The sequence below is a fragment of the Copadichromis virginalis genome, linkage group LG4 (assembly GCF_057382275.1).
Source record: "Copadichromis virginalis isolate Kocher_CV1m ecotype Utaka linkage group LG4, C_Virginalis_male_GT1.1, whole genome shotgun sequence".
Lineage (NCBI taxonomy): Eukaryota > Metazoa > Chordata > Actinopteri > Cichliformes > Cichlidae > Copadichromis > Copadichromis virginalis.
The window spans coordinates 28153851-28168417 of record NC_140621.1 but is presented as its reverse complement, the minus strand read 5'-3'; the positions used below and the strand labels follow the sequence as shown (position 1 = coordinate 28168417).

General features: G+C 40.9%; 1 protein-coding gene across 1 annotated transcript in view; it reads left to right on the top strand.

Moving 5' to 3' along the window:
* The first annotated feature begins 6647 nt into the window (after positions 1 to 6647).
* plekhh3 (pleckstrin homology, MyTH4 and FERM domain containing H3) overlaps positions 6648 to 14567 on the top strand; it is a 36482-nt gene continuing 28562 nt past the window's right edge. Inside the window, exons 1-2 of the mRNA XM_085454681.1 lie at positions 6648 to 7255; positions 13564 to 13619. Of these exons, the coding sequence (XP_085310807.1) occupies positions 7121 to 7255; positions 13564 to 13619 (191 nt within the window). The 5' untranslated portion in view covers positions 6648 to 7120. The remainder of the gene's footprint in view (positions 7256 to 13563; positions 13620 to 14567) is intronic.

The window sequence follows — 14567 nt, the reverse complement described above, 5'->3', positions numbered from 1 at the left end:
ATATTTGTGAATACACACACCTGCACATGTCTTCAGATTTGATTTAAATACAGACAAGACAGGTTGGTATAAACACAATGACAAGTCCACAAAGACAACAGTACAGGCTCCTGCATTGGGTTTAAATACCATGAGCAGCTGTGGCCTGAGTTACATGGAGTCGAGACACTTTTGTTTCTGATGTTTGCTGCCAACACGGCACACACGCAGAAGTTCACATATAGGCACATGTATAGCCTCAATGAGTGATACACACTCCTTGGCTGTATTTCCCTCACGAAGCAAACAAGCCGCAGTATTTAGTCTGCCTCCCAGTTTGTTTGCCCACTGTCTTTTTTTCCTGTGTTGCACTGCCTCGGGCTTTGTTTAATCTGAAACTGTCTGTAGTAAATGACAGTTGCAGCTGGAAGGATGATGAGTGAGGATGAAAAGGGTTTATGCCAAGTCACAACGTATAAAGGTGGTCAGGTTAGCTAACCAACAATGTTTCTGTGCTTGTTTTTAAAAAGTGGCAACTGAATGCTTCTCTCTTTGGCTAAAAAACACACCGGAAAATACTCCAGTAATTGCAATAGTGCAATTGCTAATTCTCAAGGCCTGTTTTTCTTCAACGTTCTGCCGAACCCTCTCTACAATACACTTTGCTATGCATGCACACACTCTTTAAATATCTGACTAGACATGCAAAGTGTGTCCTTCCCTTCCACAGCTCAGCTCTGTGCTCCAGTAAAGTACCTTTGGCAGTGAGGTTACAGAACAACTTGTCCCCTCAACGCTGGGCCCCACTCCACTCACAGCTTCTAGGTGGGGTGGGGGCTAGGGCATCTGATGGGCAGCCAAAGCAAGGGAGGGCTATTTCTTGCAATGTAGTGTATAAAGTAGCCTATTTAATACTAAAACCTTAATCACTGGGGGGAAAAGACTGAAATATCCTACCTCTTAGGATCATAGACTGCACTGCTTCCTGTTAAGAAACATCATTAGTTATGAGAGATCATTAGTTATGAATATAAATGGATGCTAATGATGAACTTGAGTGAACGAGCCTAGCCAGAGGCCAGGCCCATTGGGACTTTGTGGTATACAGTGTGTGTTTGTGGTAGGGGGAGGTGCAGAAATAAAATACAACCCTGGTCCTCCTCACAGGGTTCACCCTCTCTACCCATGAATGTTGCTCTTGGAGGTCATGGCACCTAGCAACAGCTTGGCTCAAGCCCTCAAGGAAACACGAGACAACACATGGAGGGACGCCCGTGTGTTGTCTCAAGCACACACCGTTTATTTAGTAAGGTACAGTTCCTTAAATGCAAACAGATTAATCAAACTTTGTTACGATACAGTAGTGGGTTCAGGTAAGTGCAATATGTGGTGATGTGTGGGCTAATGCTGCCAGACTAAGGAAAGAAAGAACCAGTAGGCTGTTAATTAGCATCCCAACTAATGCAAACAAGTTGTAAACTCGCGTATTTACCTTAAGGCCAGGTTAAATTTTTGTGTTTTACGCTATTCTTTGTCCCTCTGCTTTAAACTGAAATACAGAAATGTCTCAAATCCCTTACCTTCTTCTTTTTCAGGTGAGCCTATGAATCGCAGACCTCCACTCTTTGTAGCATCATCGTATATTTGATTTCCTCCTAATAGAATTCAATACCCATTTATTGAAACTTTTAGCTTCTGAGAGATCCTGTTTACAGAAGTGTGGAAAATCCCAAAATCACAGGAGTGTGCAATTATTTTCTTCTGCAAAAACATCCAGATTCATACTGACAAACAGGACCAAAGGAATTGAAGTTTACTCAGTTGCTCTGTGAAGGGCCACTGCTCAGACTGAGGGAAAGCAGTGGGCACTTTTTCCATATTCAGTAATTATACTGCTTGTACTTGTAAGAGCTGCTCTCGAGGCTGATCTCTAAACACAGGAAGCAAGAGCAAGCCCTTGCACAGATGCACAGGACTGGACTCTTTTACAAACAGCAGATTGTTTCCAGTGATTCTGCAAATCCCGATGACACGTCTATGGTGACTACCAACCAACCCATTCTTAAAATGCAGAGTAATTTTTGCATTATTTCCATCAAATAAGTGTTAGAATATGCATACATGTGCCTCTGTGCCAAGGCACGTCTTTTTCGCAAATGTATATGCTTAAGAACAGAAATTCAAGTTTGCACAGACACCACTAATGCAACGCAGGTTCAGATTTTGGCAATGTGTCATCTATTCTGCATTCAGCATACTTTCACACAGTCGGCATCCAAAAATAGCTGAAGGACTCTGGTTCTCTGCCCAGCCTTCCTAACTGTCAATATGTTATCTTCTCCCTCACTCTAACACTCACAGTGTTTAACCTACTGTATCATTGACTTCCAGACACCAAAAGTTTATAATAAATTATTTCAATTTGGATATTCCCGAGTACGGGATGATAAAAGTTTTAGAAAAACTATGGAAAAAAATAGAGGACTGAGGGAGAGCGTGATTGTCCTGTACGATTAAATTGTAAACAGCAAGTAAGAAGATATGTTCAGCACAACTATTTGAGGAGTCTTATTGTTTTTTTTGGTTTTTTTACCTCTTCTTTGATGTAAAAATACCAGATACTATGAGGGCATATCTCTGCTTGTTTGTATTGTCAGATGTTGTGTCTATTCTTCAGTTGCCCTGGCTGTTTATCTACTCCAGTTGACTATTGATTTTTATCAGTCTCCCATCTTTCTCTATGCCTCTTTGATTCCAGTACATCCCCTCCTCATTTGTTTTTTGATGACAGTTAGTGATAACCACATTTCTGCTATCATGTCTGCTCCTATTTACATTTTCACCAAAGCGGAGGAATGCGTGCTTTTCAAATATAATTACTAAGTACAGTAAAGTCTGAAGAATTTAAACAGTGAATCAGCAATGCTACAGTTAAAAGCATTCATTTATCTGCTGGAATGAATAATGGTATCAATATATCTAAATACCTAGATTGAAATCTTTCTAACATCTAGTTGACAGAAGCTGCTGTATAAAAAAGACCCTTAAAATCGCTTTAATAGACTGTGATGTTTCTTGCACATTTTCCGTACTTGGTACTTGCGACACATGCTTCGGGTATAGAATATCACCCTGTCTCTTAAAACATGAGAATCATTGTTGCGAAACTATATCTATCCATTGCACACGTTTTGCTGTCAGTTAATGCATTGACAGGTTGAACCGGTGCACAGTAATCTTGAGTGCTGAGGGTCACTGTAACGAAGCCAGGAAAGAAAGGGAAACGGGGAGGGGTTAACTGGGGCGAGAGGGTCAGAAGTTGAAGCCAGGAATGTTTTCTCTAGCCTTGCCTGTCACTGATACGATCGTGTACACCATGCAGTCCCCAGGAACAGATGTACCCACAGCCAGGGTTAGAAACACTTCCTTACCTGTGGCATTCATAACACTGTTAAACACTATCTCTGAAGTACTGTAGAACAGGAAAGGGTAAGAAGATACTTGACATGGCATGGGTGTGAGCCCAGGTGTGCACCTAAGAATCCCACTGTCTCTCTTGTTTAATGTTTGATGCATAATTTGGTTAACAAATCTTTTAACAAGGCCCCCTGTGACTGGATGTTCTGCAGTTAAAACCAGATCCTCAGGTATGCCAGGTATTCTAGTGACTTTATTATTCATTTTTGAGTTCTCGTCCATCTATATTTTCACTCATTTTTTGTACATAAACAACTTTTCTGTCACAAGTAATCTCATGCACTGCTGGATATTTCACAGTTTGAAGTTGAGGTCAACCGGCCCAGGGGTTTACAGAAGCCTATCCTATTACATGGGCTAACAGCCATCAAACAGCAGTCCTCTGTCCTCTAACCTGCAGCCTAAACTTTTGGTCACCCTAAGCACACAGGACTGGTGTCAAAGGGGTTGGTGCCACAGCAGGATGAGGGTTAAGTTCAATGCTGAATACAGCAGGGAGGAAATCCTGTCTGAGTCACGAGTCAGGGCCACAGAGGGTCCGTTCCAATCCTAAATCCTTACATGGGGGCTGTCAGATAAACTTTGACCTTGGACCTGACTTTTGAACAGAAGGTGCAATTTACCAGATGCGGAGTAGCTTTCAAATACAGATATAGAGCTTCTTACTGTTTGCTCTGTGTGTCTAGAGACCCCTTTGAATGTTCAAATTAAACCTCAAAAGCAGAAAGCTCTTGAAACATATCAAAAGATTTTATCAATCATCAGAGAAGAAAAAAACAACAAAAAAAACCATAACAACCACCCAAATGTGAATCATGCAGGGAGCTTTTTGGCAGGCCAGACTTCACATCTTTTTCTGTTGACAATCAATTTGTTTCACCAACATATGAGTCTGGCTGTGATGCGGGCAGCAGTGAAACAGGATCCTGCAGGCAGACACTCAAAGGGGAAAGAGTGAGAGACAGAGAGAAGGAAAGAAAAGAGGGAGAGGCAGAAAGAGAAGGGAACAGCACTCTGCTCTGCTCTGTCTCTTGATGTGTGTGATTTGTGTCTACTCTACGTCTCAGTTGGAAACCCCATATGCCAATTTCAACAAATGGTGTTGTGAGAAGTTGGAGGCAGGAAGTGTGTGTGTGTGTGTGTGTGTGTGTGTCTTGGGGATGGGGGTAGTGATTATGGGGGTGGGGTTGAAGGGTGGAGGACTGAAAAGAAAAGAATGAGGAGAAGTAAAAGAGAAATGTCCCTTCATGTTACCTGCAAGAAATCCAAATTCACACAGTGCTTTAAAAGCAACATCACATTTTACTCGTTGTTACAGAGACACAAGGAAATACTGCAGCTCCACTACATCTAGCAGCTGCATTCCATCACATTTTCAGATTTCAATGACTACCCTGTTACTCCAGGTTCACACTTTCCTCTCCTCTGCCATCTTGAGGCCAGCCAGCTTGGCTTCCGTTCAAACTGGGAGCCCTACCAAATCATCTGCCCTACTCCTGATCTGGTTCCTCAACCTGACACACTGTATCAGGTTATCTTGTTTCTATCCAAGTATGCGTGCGTGAGTGTGTGAGTGCATATATGCATACGTGCTAATAGAGAATCGTGTGTCGTCTCTTGGAAGGGGGAAAAGAGAGGAGGAGGAGGTGGATGGAGACAGTGAAAGATACTGAAAGACTGGGATAAAGTTTGTATGACACAGAATAGAAATTTTCAGATTGCTGCTTTTGTACCAAATAAAAAAAACTAATTGCAGATCATATTTGGGTTAAGTTTTTTACTGATATTTGAAAAAAATTATGCTGTAGTACTTTTAGTCTTTCTTTTCTACTTCAGCTCTTTCAGAAACCATACACGGAGGGAGGGTTTTTCTCTTTTTTTCACTTTACTAGCGTGGGCTGAGAGAGAGGGCTCTAAAAATAAAACATATGTTCCTCCAGGTCTGTGGGAGCAGAGGCCCCCAAGCGTATTGTTTTGGGATATGGGGGAGGACAGGGAGGATCTGGCCTTGAGAGCGATACTAAGAGAAAAGCTATGGCTTTCAGGCAAAGAAACATTCTCTTCTGTGTACTAATATATGCCATCTTTTTTTTGCCGTTTGTCAAAACAAAATATACTTAAAATGAAACCAGTTTGCTTCCTTTCCTCTTTCCTTTTTGACAGTGGGAGATTGGGTAAAGAGGTGGCAACGCTTACGGTCCATAATGCTAAGGTGAAAATGTGACCCCCATAAGCCTTCTTATTGATTTTTAAAAGCCCCAAGGGAGAATGCAGAGTGCAGAGGTTAAAAGTATCTGAAGTAGTGATGTTCCTTTGTGCTCACAGTGCAAAAATGACCCTTAGTTCGTATGTACTGCATTTGAGAACTGAATTAAAGAAGTATACCTATTGAGCCGATGTGGGTGAACCAGCTGCTGGGAGCTCTACTTGGTGAGGAATGAGTTAAAGCCAAAAGTGTGTGGGGGAAGTCTACACTGAGCAGCAAAGGGGAAATGAAGGCATATTAACGGAGAAATAGCCATGAGTGCTGAGGGGGCTGGATCTGTCACGTGTCTAGTTTTAGCACCAGTGCTCCTGCCTCCTACTGCTGCAGTTTTGTGGATTTTAGTAAAGTATAGTATAGAGAGCAAAGTAAAGAGAGTGTGAAAGATTCCTAATTATACAAACATGATACTGACATAATGTAGCGTAACACTAACAAGTCTGTGAAGAATTTTGTCATGATTTTAGCATATTACTATTTTGTAAAATGTCATCTTAAAATACACTTAACGGTCATTTAGAAGTGTATTATTAAGATACTTATGATTTTGTGTTCTTATTCAATATATTCACAGACTAAACTGGCTGCTGAGACATAATGAGTGTCTGTATAAATACTACAAATACTACATCAGAGAGATTTATGAGCGGTTAAAGACACTATCCCTACAAGTGAGCACTAGAGTCAGTCAATATTAGAATATTATAATACATCATGTTGATTCTGGATGATTTGATTACTGTCATCTACCACAGGACATGTGACGCTGTGGATGATGTTTGCTTTGAGAGGCGTGCACCGTGGGCGTGGTATCCCGGGGAGTGTCTGTGTCCAGCCAATAGCGCAGTAGAGCTAAAGTCGATGGGCGTGGTCTATTTTCCCACACGGTCCTGTCCAAGCAGCAGCACGCTTTTGTTCAAACTCGGGACTCAGACATCGCTGAGGTACATTTCCAGGTTACTCGCTAAATGTGAGCAAACAATGCTGATCTCAATAGCGGTGCTCCTGTCAGGGTTACTCACACTGGTGTTTTTCACTTAAAGTACCAGGTTGGGATACTAACTTTGAGTTTTGTTGCGCCTCGGTTTTGTGAAGTCTAAAGCAGGGTATTGCGAATGAAGCAGCTGGAGCTCTGAAAGCGGTGGAGGGTTTTCCTTTAACCACATCTTCGTGTTGGAGAACGATTGCTGTCATGTACACTTACAAGACATTTAATGTTCCTTTACATAAAGGAAGAAAATAAGCTTATGCTTTCCATCACCCTCCTCGCTGGACACCTATGGAGAGGATTTTCTGTATGCGCTCACGCAGCTTTTGGAGTTACTTACGGTCGAGACGACACCGTGAATGTTAAATTTACCGAGCTGGATAGAAGAAGACGACACACTTAACCTGATTTGAATGCCTTTGCAAGGAGTTTGCTGGTTTCTGTGCTGCAGGCAGGGCTTCAGTTTGCTCGGACGGGACTATGGGGAGAAAGAGGAGGAAGAATCTTTTGAATTGCGCAACAAGGAGGACTTGACTCCCAATGGACGGGTAAAAACTTACCACCTGCACTAGAACAGCTTCAGAGCACCAATAAATTAATAGCATGTTTTTAATGAATGCCCACACTACATTTAAAATATCAGTATTGGTTTTAAAAACTGCTCAGTTTTTAAAACCAATACTACACGGGAAATTCAACGAAAAGAATGTTAGTTCAGTGTTTGAAAATGATTTCACTTGGAAAACTACTGTCCTGTGCACAAGTCTTGAGTCACCCTTTACTTTAGCGTAGGTGCAACGGTTCATTTGTACAAACATACATGCAGTATACAAGGCAGAGACAGACTGTTTAAATATAACAAGCTTAAAAGTCAATATTTGGTATGATCAATTTCCTTCTTTAAAGCAGTCTGAACACTCTCAGCCAAGCTTTCTTGTAATTTCTTGAAGTAGTTCTCAGGAATAGTTCTCTTCTTCTTAGAGATCTTTGGCTTTGTTCTCTGTCAAGATGATCCCACACCACTAATGTTGAGGTCTGGGCTCTGGGGAGGCCAATCCAAGGCAGACTGTGTTCCGTATATGCTTTACCTGCATTGGTAGTGTGTTTGAGATAATTCTCATGCTGAGAAATGAGGTCAGTTGCCAAGTAAACACTTTCCTGATGGTATTACATGGTGGAACAAAAAATGTTTGTACTTCTCTGTAGTTGTGAGTCCATCAGTTTTGATAAGAGCCACAAACCATGACAGAGCCTCCACCATGTTTTGCTTTAGGCATTCACTGTACCTCTCTCCTGGCCTTTTCCATATGTGTTGATGAACCCAACATTTCAAATTTAGATTAGTTTTTGTCATTTGGCCTTTTGTCCTGCTTTCCTTTTGCTAAAATGGCTTCATGGCAGCTGCCCTTCCTCTGAAATCATTTCCGAAGTTTGGTGAACAGTAGATCAATCAACCAAGGGTCCTGATGCTTTTCTCTGGTCCTGTCAGATCTTTGTTGTTTTTTTAGGGTTTCTTTAGGCTTTTGGCCTCTACTTGTCAAGTTTTTCTTGCTTGCTGTACAGGACATACAGAATGCCATTCCCATTTCGGCTAACAGCTCTTTGGGAATCACCTTGTTGGTGCAAAAATACTTTTTTATGCCTGTCAAATGGGCATCTTTGGCTGAAAATGAGCACATACAAGGACTGGACTGAAAATGACTGAAAAAGCTGCCAATGTCCAAATAAAAGTTTGAAAGACATTGAGACCTGTTACTAAAGACCACTTAAAAATTACCAAGAGGGTCTGGCTTCTTGTGAGCAAAATATTAATAAATTAGACTTTTACACAGTACTGTACATATAGGTTGGAAATTCAGGGTATGATAAAGAATTTATCATGCTCCCGTTTATGGCATTATGTCCAGTGAAGTGGTGAGCTACAGTGTTCACGTGCAAGTTTAGATACATGTTCACTGTTAACCTTGTTGTCTGTTCAGTACAAGCCTCTAAAACTGATGCATGACACAGAATCTACTGATCCTTAGTTTAACGTTTAGGTTTGTGTGGTCTTTGAGGCCTGGGCAACATTGAGCAATCCCACATGCACACACTCTCTGATGTAACTTGTCGAACTCTGTGTTGAACTGATCCTGTGTATTTGGCCTCCCATTTGCTCAGTGGCAAATAAGACTGTGGCCTTGTATTCTCTGTAATGTTAGTCATCTGATCAGCCACAGAGAGTTCAGCATTGTCCACCCACTTGTAAGGGGGCATTGTTGCCTTGCATTAAGGTAGGCTCTTTCTGTACAACCCCACATGCAGCTCTTAATGTAAAGTGTCCCAGGAAAAAAAAATGCTCTCAAATATTTGTTAGGATTTTGTGCCTTTCCAAACACCAGCTCTTTTTTTTTTTTTTTTGATCATATTTTTAGACTTTGACTTCAGTGCACACTAAATAACATTATGTGCTGGTTGAAATTATAGGCACAGCTATTTTGTGCTTCTGAGATAAACTTTACACCAACACTAAGCCTTTGCAGATGAAAGTAATACCACCTGGAGCCATTACTTGCAAATCCTGCTTATCTGTTTATTGCCCCCTTTGTGTTTTTGCAGCCAGCCAGTTATACACTACAGCAATTTGCATGTAAACGATGGAAACAGATAAGTTTTACACAGTTATTGGCTCAACAGAAATCTAACAGTTCCAAAAACCACCAGATAAGAGCAACATCTGTTACTCAGCATTATCCGAAGAGGTGTTGGTGTGTAGCACACACTATCTTGGTCATAATCTACCATCTGTTCTACCATTGGTGGTCAGAGGAACCCAACGGTGCTTCATATTTGCAATCAATACAAGATCACAGTTACATGTCCCAGTGGAGATGGCTGATGGCCTTCTAAAGTGAGACACCGAGATCCTTTTTCCTCTAACTTTCCCGGATTCCCTCATTAAAATGCAACCTATGATGCATGTGCATAATTGTGCTCCTCTGGGGGCTTTGGTTTAATGTTTATTGAATTATAGCTTTTTCAGAGAAGCTTGATTGAGACTTGAATCCTGGCCTTTTAAAAACATATAAAGATAACCAGAGTGCCATTATTGACTGAACAAAAAGGAACCAAGTGAAGTCGTTGAATCTAGTTTTTACTATAAGAATCCAATATGACTTATATGAGCTGATACATAACTGATAGTAACAGGGAACAGCAAAATTATGATTACAACTAAGTTGTTGCATTTTTGTTTTTCGTTTTTGAGAGTTGAACCAAGCCTACTGAACTCCTATAGTAATCAGAGAAGATAAAGGGCTTATTTAATGGCATATAGACTAACAGTCTTGTTCAAATGATGAGCTGAATACAAGACTATCCCAATAATGAAATGATACAGCGACATTTTAAAAGGTCAGCTCAAATTTGTAATCTATGCAAGAATAATTGTTTAAAAACAGCTTTTGTTATTTCTGGCAGTTTAAAACTCACCACTCTTAAGCTCATAATGCTGCTTTGTTTTTAGAGCTACTGTATCCCCAACATTGATGTTACATCACCGATTAGAGTCTTGGCTCTATTGATTTCTGCTCGTAAATATTTATGAATATGAAAGGCGTGACCTGAGTCATAAAGTATTTGCCTGTCTGTATTAATCTGAGTGATGTATTTTCTTTTGAGGGACATTTTGTCTTAATCTATCATGTGGTTAGACATGTTCAGTTTATCACATTACTTGTAAATGGAAGGAATCAAATAGTTGACTGTTGTAATTCACAGTAACAATTGGCAGTAAAGCATTATTTTGGTCTTAGAGATCCTTTGCCTAATAATAAATCCCCCTCATGCGATGGAGTTATTTATTGACGCTTCCAGGCGCTTGACGCATTTCAGCAAATCATGTTACCTCTTATTTTGTGCCACTCTGATTGTGACAGTTGTAATTCTGTTATCAATATCTTAAGCTGAGCCAATAATTAGGAACACAGCTGAAACTACTCCAATCTCACATCAGCTGGTCAATCTTAACTGTGTTACAGTCCCCAGAGTAGATCCAGTTGATACTGTTTGGTTTTCCATAATTTCTACCAAGGGGGTGAGGTCAGTTGAAGGGTTGGTCTATAATGATTTCTAGGAAAGCCATCTGGGCTGTGTTCGATTATTAACCATCATTAACCATCCTCAAGACATTCAAAATCACGAGCTCCTGCATTGTTTTACAACATGCTGCCAGAAGACGCCATGATGTGTAGAAACTGAAGTACCAAAGCCATAGATGACACACTCTTCCTTGCCAGGACTTTTCTTACTGACGTTGGGATCATGAGTCAGTGCCGATGCTTATGTAGGCTTGGCCCTTGAGAGCACAGGGCTATGCCAAAACCTTTTCTCTTCATGTTTACAGTCGCCATTCAAAGAAACTACTCTTTAACAGCTGCCCAAACAGTCACACCAGGCTGAATGCCTCCAGTGTAGGAATACTTGGGCACTAATTTTAGGGCAGGATATCCGTCATTCTCTTTTCTTTCCATGTTTCCACTAAAACCATTATTCAGTATTTATGTAATATGTATGCAGTTTTACCAATAAACTACCACCACAGAGGTTTAGGCCCAGGCAGTTGTAAGTGTGGACTGGAGTACCGCAGTGCATCCTGTTGCTCGGAACAAACAGACACAGTCCTGCTTTGCTGAGAGCAGGTCCTATTAGCCATCCCTGCTGCCCTCTGCTTTCAGAGGTGTCACGGTACGCTGGTTTATATTTGGTTTCCGCTGCGTCTCTGCCTCACCACCTCGAGGCCACACATCTGGTCTTCAGGCCGACACTGGCTGAGCCCAAGCATTTTCTCATGGTTACTCAGCCTCCCAGGAGAGCTGAAGGGAGAGAGAAAGAGAAGGAGAGAATAAACTGGGAAAAGCGAGAGCGGAAGTCAGCCACGGAATGAACACATCACGGCATCTTTCCCTATTTCTCTTCAAGCTCTGCTCTAGTCTGGAATGATTCATACCCTGCCGTCCACAAAGAGAGATCTTTTGCCAGGGCTCTACATCGCACGCTATCCTTGTTCCTCACCCCACAGCCCATTAACTCTATTGGAAAGCATTTTTCTCAGTAAATTGTAAAGACTTGTGGGCAATGACTCAGACTATTTTGACTGTGCCTACCTGTCTTATTAGTTTACTGATTGTTTGATTAGTTGATATTATTAAATTATTGCTTTTATGTCACTGATTTTTATTAAGGGTTTCCTGTCATTGATGTGATGTCTGTCTAGATTTTTTTTATTAGGCCTGTTGGCTTGGCTAAATGATTTACCATACACACACTGTCTGTTCATTTGTTCGCATCAGTATGGTTTGACATTTACAGTACTTCCCTCTGAGTTAAACATTAATGAGATCTCATTATCCAAACTGTAATCTTTTCCTTATTTGCATATGGGTCCGTCTGCCTTAAAAATATAACATAGATTCCAAGCTAGCCTATAAATTTGCAGTTCATGTTTTCTTTGTTATTTTTGAACCATCTAAAAAGAAGCCTAGACTGTTTTGTGGGGCAATGGTTAAACTTAGGATAGTTTGCCCTGTAGTAAAGTGTGGTGTGTGAACTGTGAGGAGCCCAGAACTGACCTGGATAGTGTTTCAGGTAGGCCAACACCCCTGAGTTGGGTCAGGGCAGCCACAGGAGCTGGCTCAAGGCTGTGGTTCACAGAGACAACAAGTCAGGCCACAGGGACACACAGTGCTGCTCTGCACACCAGGGAATCTGTCCAAATTGCACACAGGCAAGCTGTCTGATGGGGTTTTCCAAGGTCAGGTTGGGAATCTAGGGGCCGGAGCACTGTGAAAGGAAACATCCTCTTCCATCTTCTGCTTCACAGGGGAGTCCTCGAATGAAAAGTTCATTGTTTCACCCATGAAATCTGATTTTACATGTCTGCCAGTGGTAGGCTCATTTTAGTCAGTAGAGGAACTAATTCCAATTTCCACACAAAACTAATGTCCAAGAAGGTGTTTATGTGATTTTTAAATGAATAGCTGGCTTGCAGTTTAATATCCATCCTTCTATCCATTCTCTTCTGTTTTTCCTTATCGAGGCTATCAGCCTATCCCAGCTTCAGTTTAATATTTAAGTAAATAATTAATCTGTTCATCAGATGATTATTAGGGCACAATAAATTTTACTAGGTAAAGTGCAGTTAATCAGGAAAACCTTGGGTCTTTAAGGCTTCTCATCTCTATCATAATCACTGCTATTGTTTGATTTTGTTTTCTGTCAATAGCATAACCGTAAAGACTTTATCTTTACACTTATGTGTTTATCTTTAGTGTAAAGATTCTGAAAGGCACTTTCTCAATGCAAGCTGTTATAATTAAGGCTAAAGGGTCTCTTTGTCTTTCTTGCTGTTTTTTTTCCTCAAACTCTCACAACTTATAGCAATCAACTCACAGATAGAAACGATAAATACAATTGTTCTGGCTGTCCATGAATTCTCAAAAACTGATGTTATTTTTAGGTTAATCTTCTTAGAGAAACGAATGGAGAGAAAAAATCACTTTGGGTTGCGAATGTTGGGGTGCACTCAGCTTAAGCATGAAAAATTCCTCTGTTCCCATCACTTATATTAAATTAGCCTGTTTTGCATGCCATATTTCTCCCATCAAGTTTACTCCTTGCAAGTAAAAGCCAAGCATTACAGGAATAGTGCAGCTATGTGCTGAGGCTTGCCAGGAACAACTGCATGCCCTATTGTAACATGGCTCCTGAAGGCAAAGCATTGAAGGATCACTTCAAACTGTGGCCTATTTCTGAAGCTAAAGCAATGTCTGTGGTGCATGATTGTCGATTTACCCTTTTCTCTCTTTTCTGTTGACAGACTCCAGCTGAGGTGATTGTTTCTCAGCCATCTTGCACAGCCAATGGAACAAATGGGTAAGGAGCTACAGAAGCCAATTTCACACTTGAACGTTGGTCAATTTTGGGAGATTTGGATCTGGACATTGTCCAGCATTGTCTGATTTTTGTCCTTTTTCACATGTAGCCAATAGCAAGAGATTGTACATGTCAGCTGCATTATCTGTAGTGGAAATGGTCCATTTCCAATAGAGCGTATATAGCTTCTGGGAAGAGCATGCTGGAGACGGGGCATGTGACACCCAATCTCTCACTATGAATTCTCCAGGAAATTATATGCTCTATTATCACATGGGTTTGACTGGGCATTACATAGAACTGGCAGGGTAAAGTCCATTTTATGTCCAATTCGATTTGTTCCCCCATTCAGCTCGACTTGGTTGCAGGCTACAGTGCAAACGACAAGGGAAGTAGTAGTTCCGTCTTTTACTTGTATACTTCCTCTGAGCGCCGGGGATTTCTGTATATATCCGCAGGCGCATGTGTTAATACTTGATTTCTTTCAGTTCCTCTTCAGTATCTCATGGTGTTGTCATGTGTGCATGCAAGTGGTACAGAGTCATATACATACTGACAGATGATCTGTTATGTGGTGATATTTGATTTCTTTTAGGTGAAATTAGTTTTCAGTCTTTCAAACTGGTTGAGCTTTACCATTAAGAAGTTAACCTGGCTGTTATTTGGGGCTGTTATGGCTGTTATGTGTTATTTGCCAATAATTTTCCATGTGAAAGATGTCTGATGGAGGTTTTTGACATGTTTAAATTTCCAAACAATTGATTTTCATAGATAAATCGGGTGCATTCAAATAATGGGAACATTAAGGAAAACCATACATTTATTACACCCCCAACCTCCTGAGGCATTAATAGATGGAATTTGTCTTATTTAAATTTCGGATATCTAGGTCATTTGCTATTGTAGTGTGCCCTGTCATTCGGCTAAGATATAAAGGCCCTCAGAGGG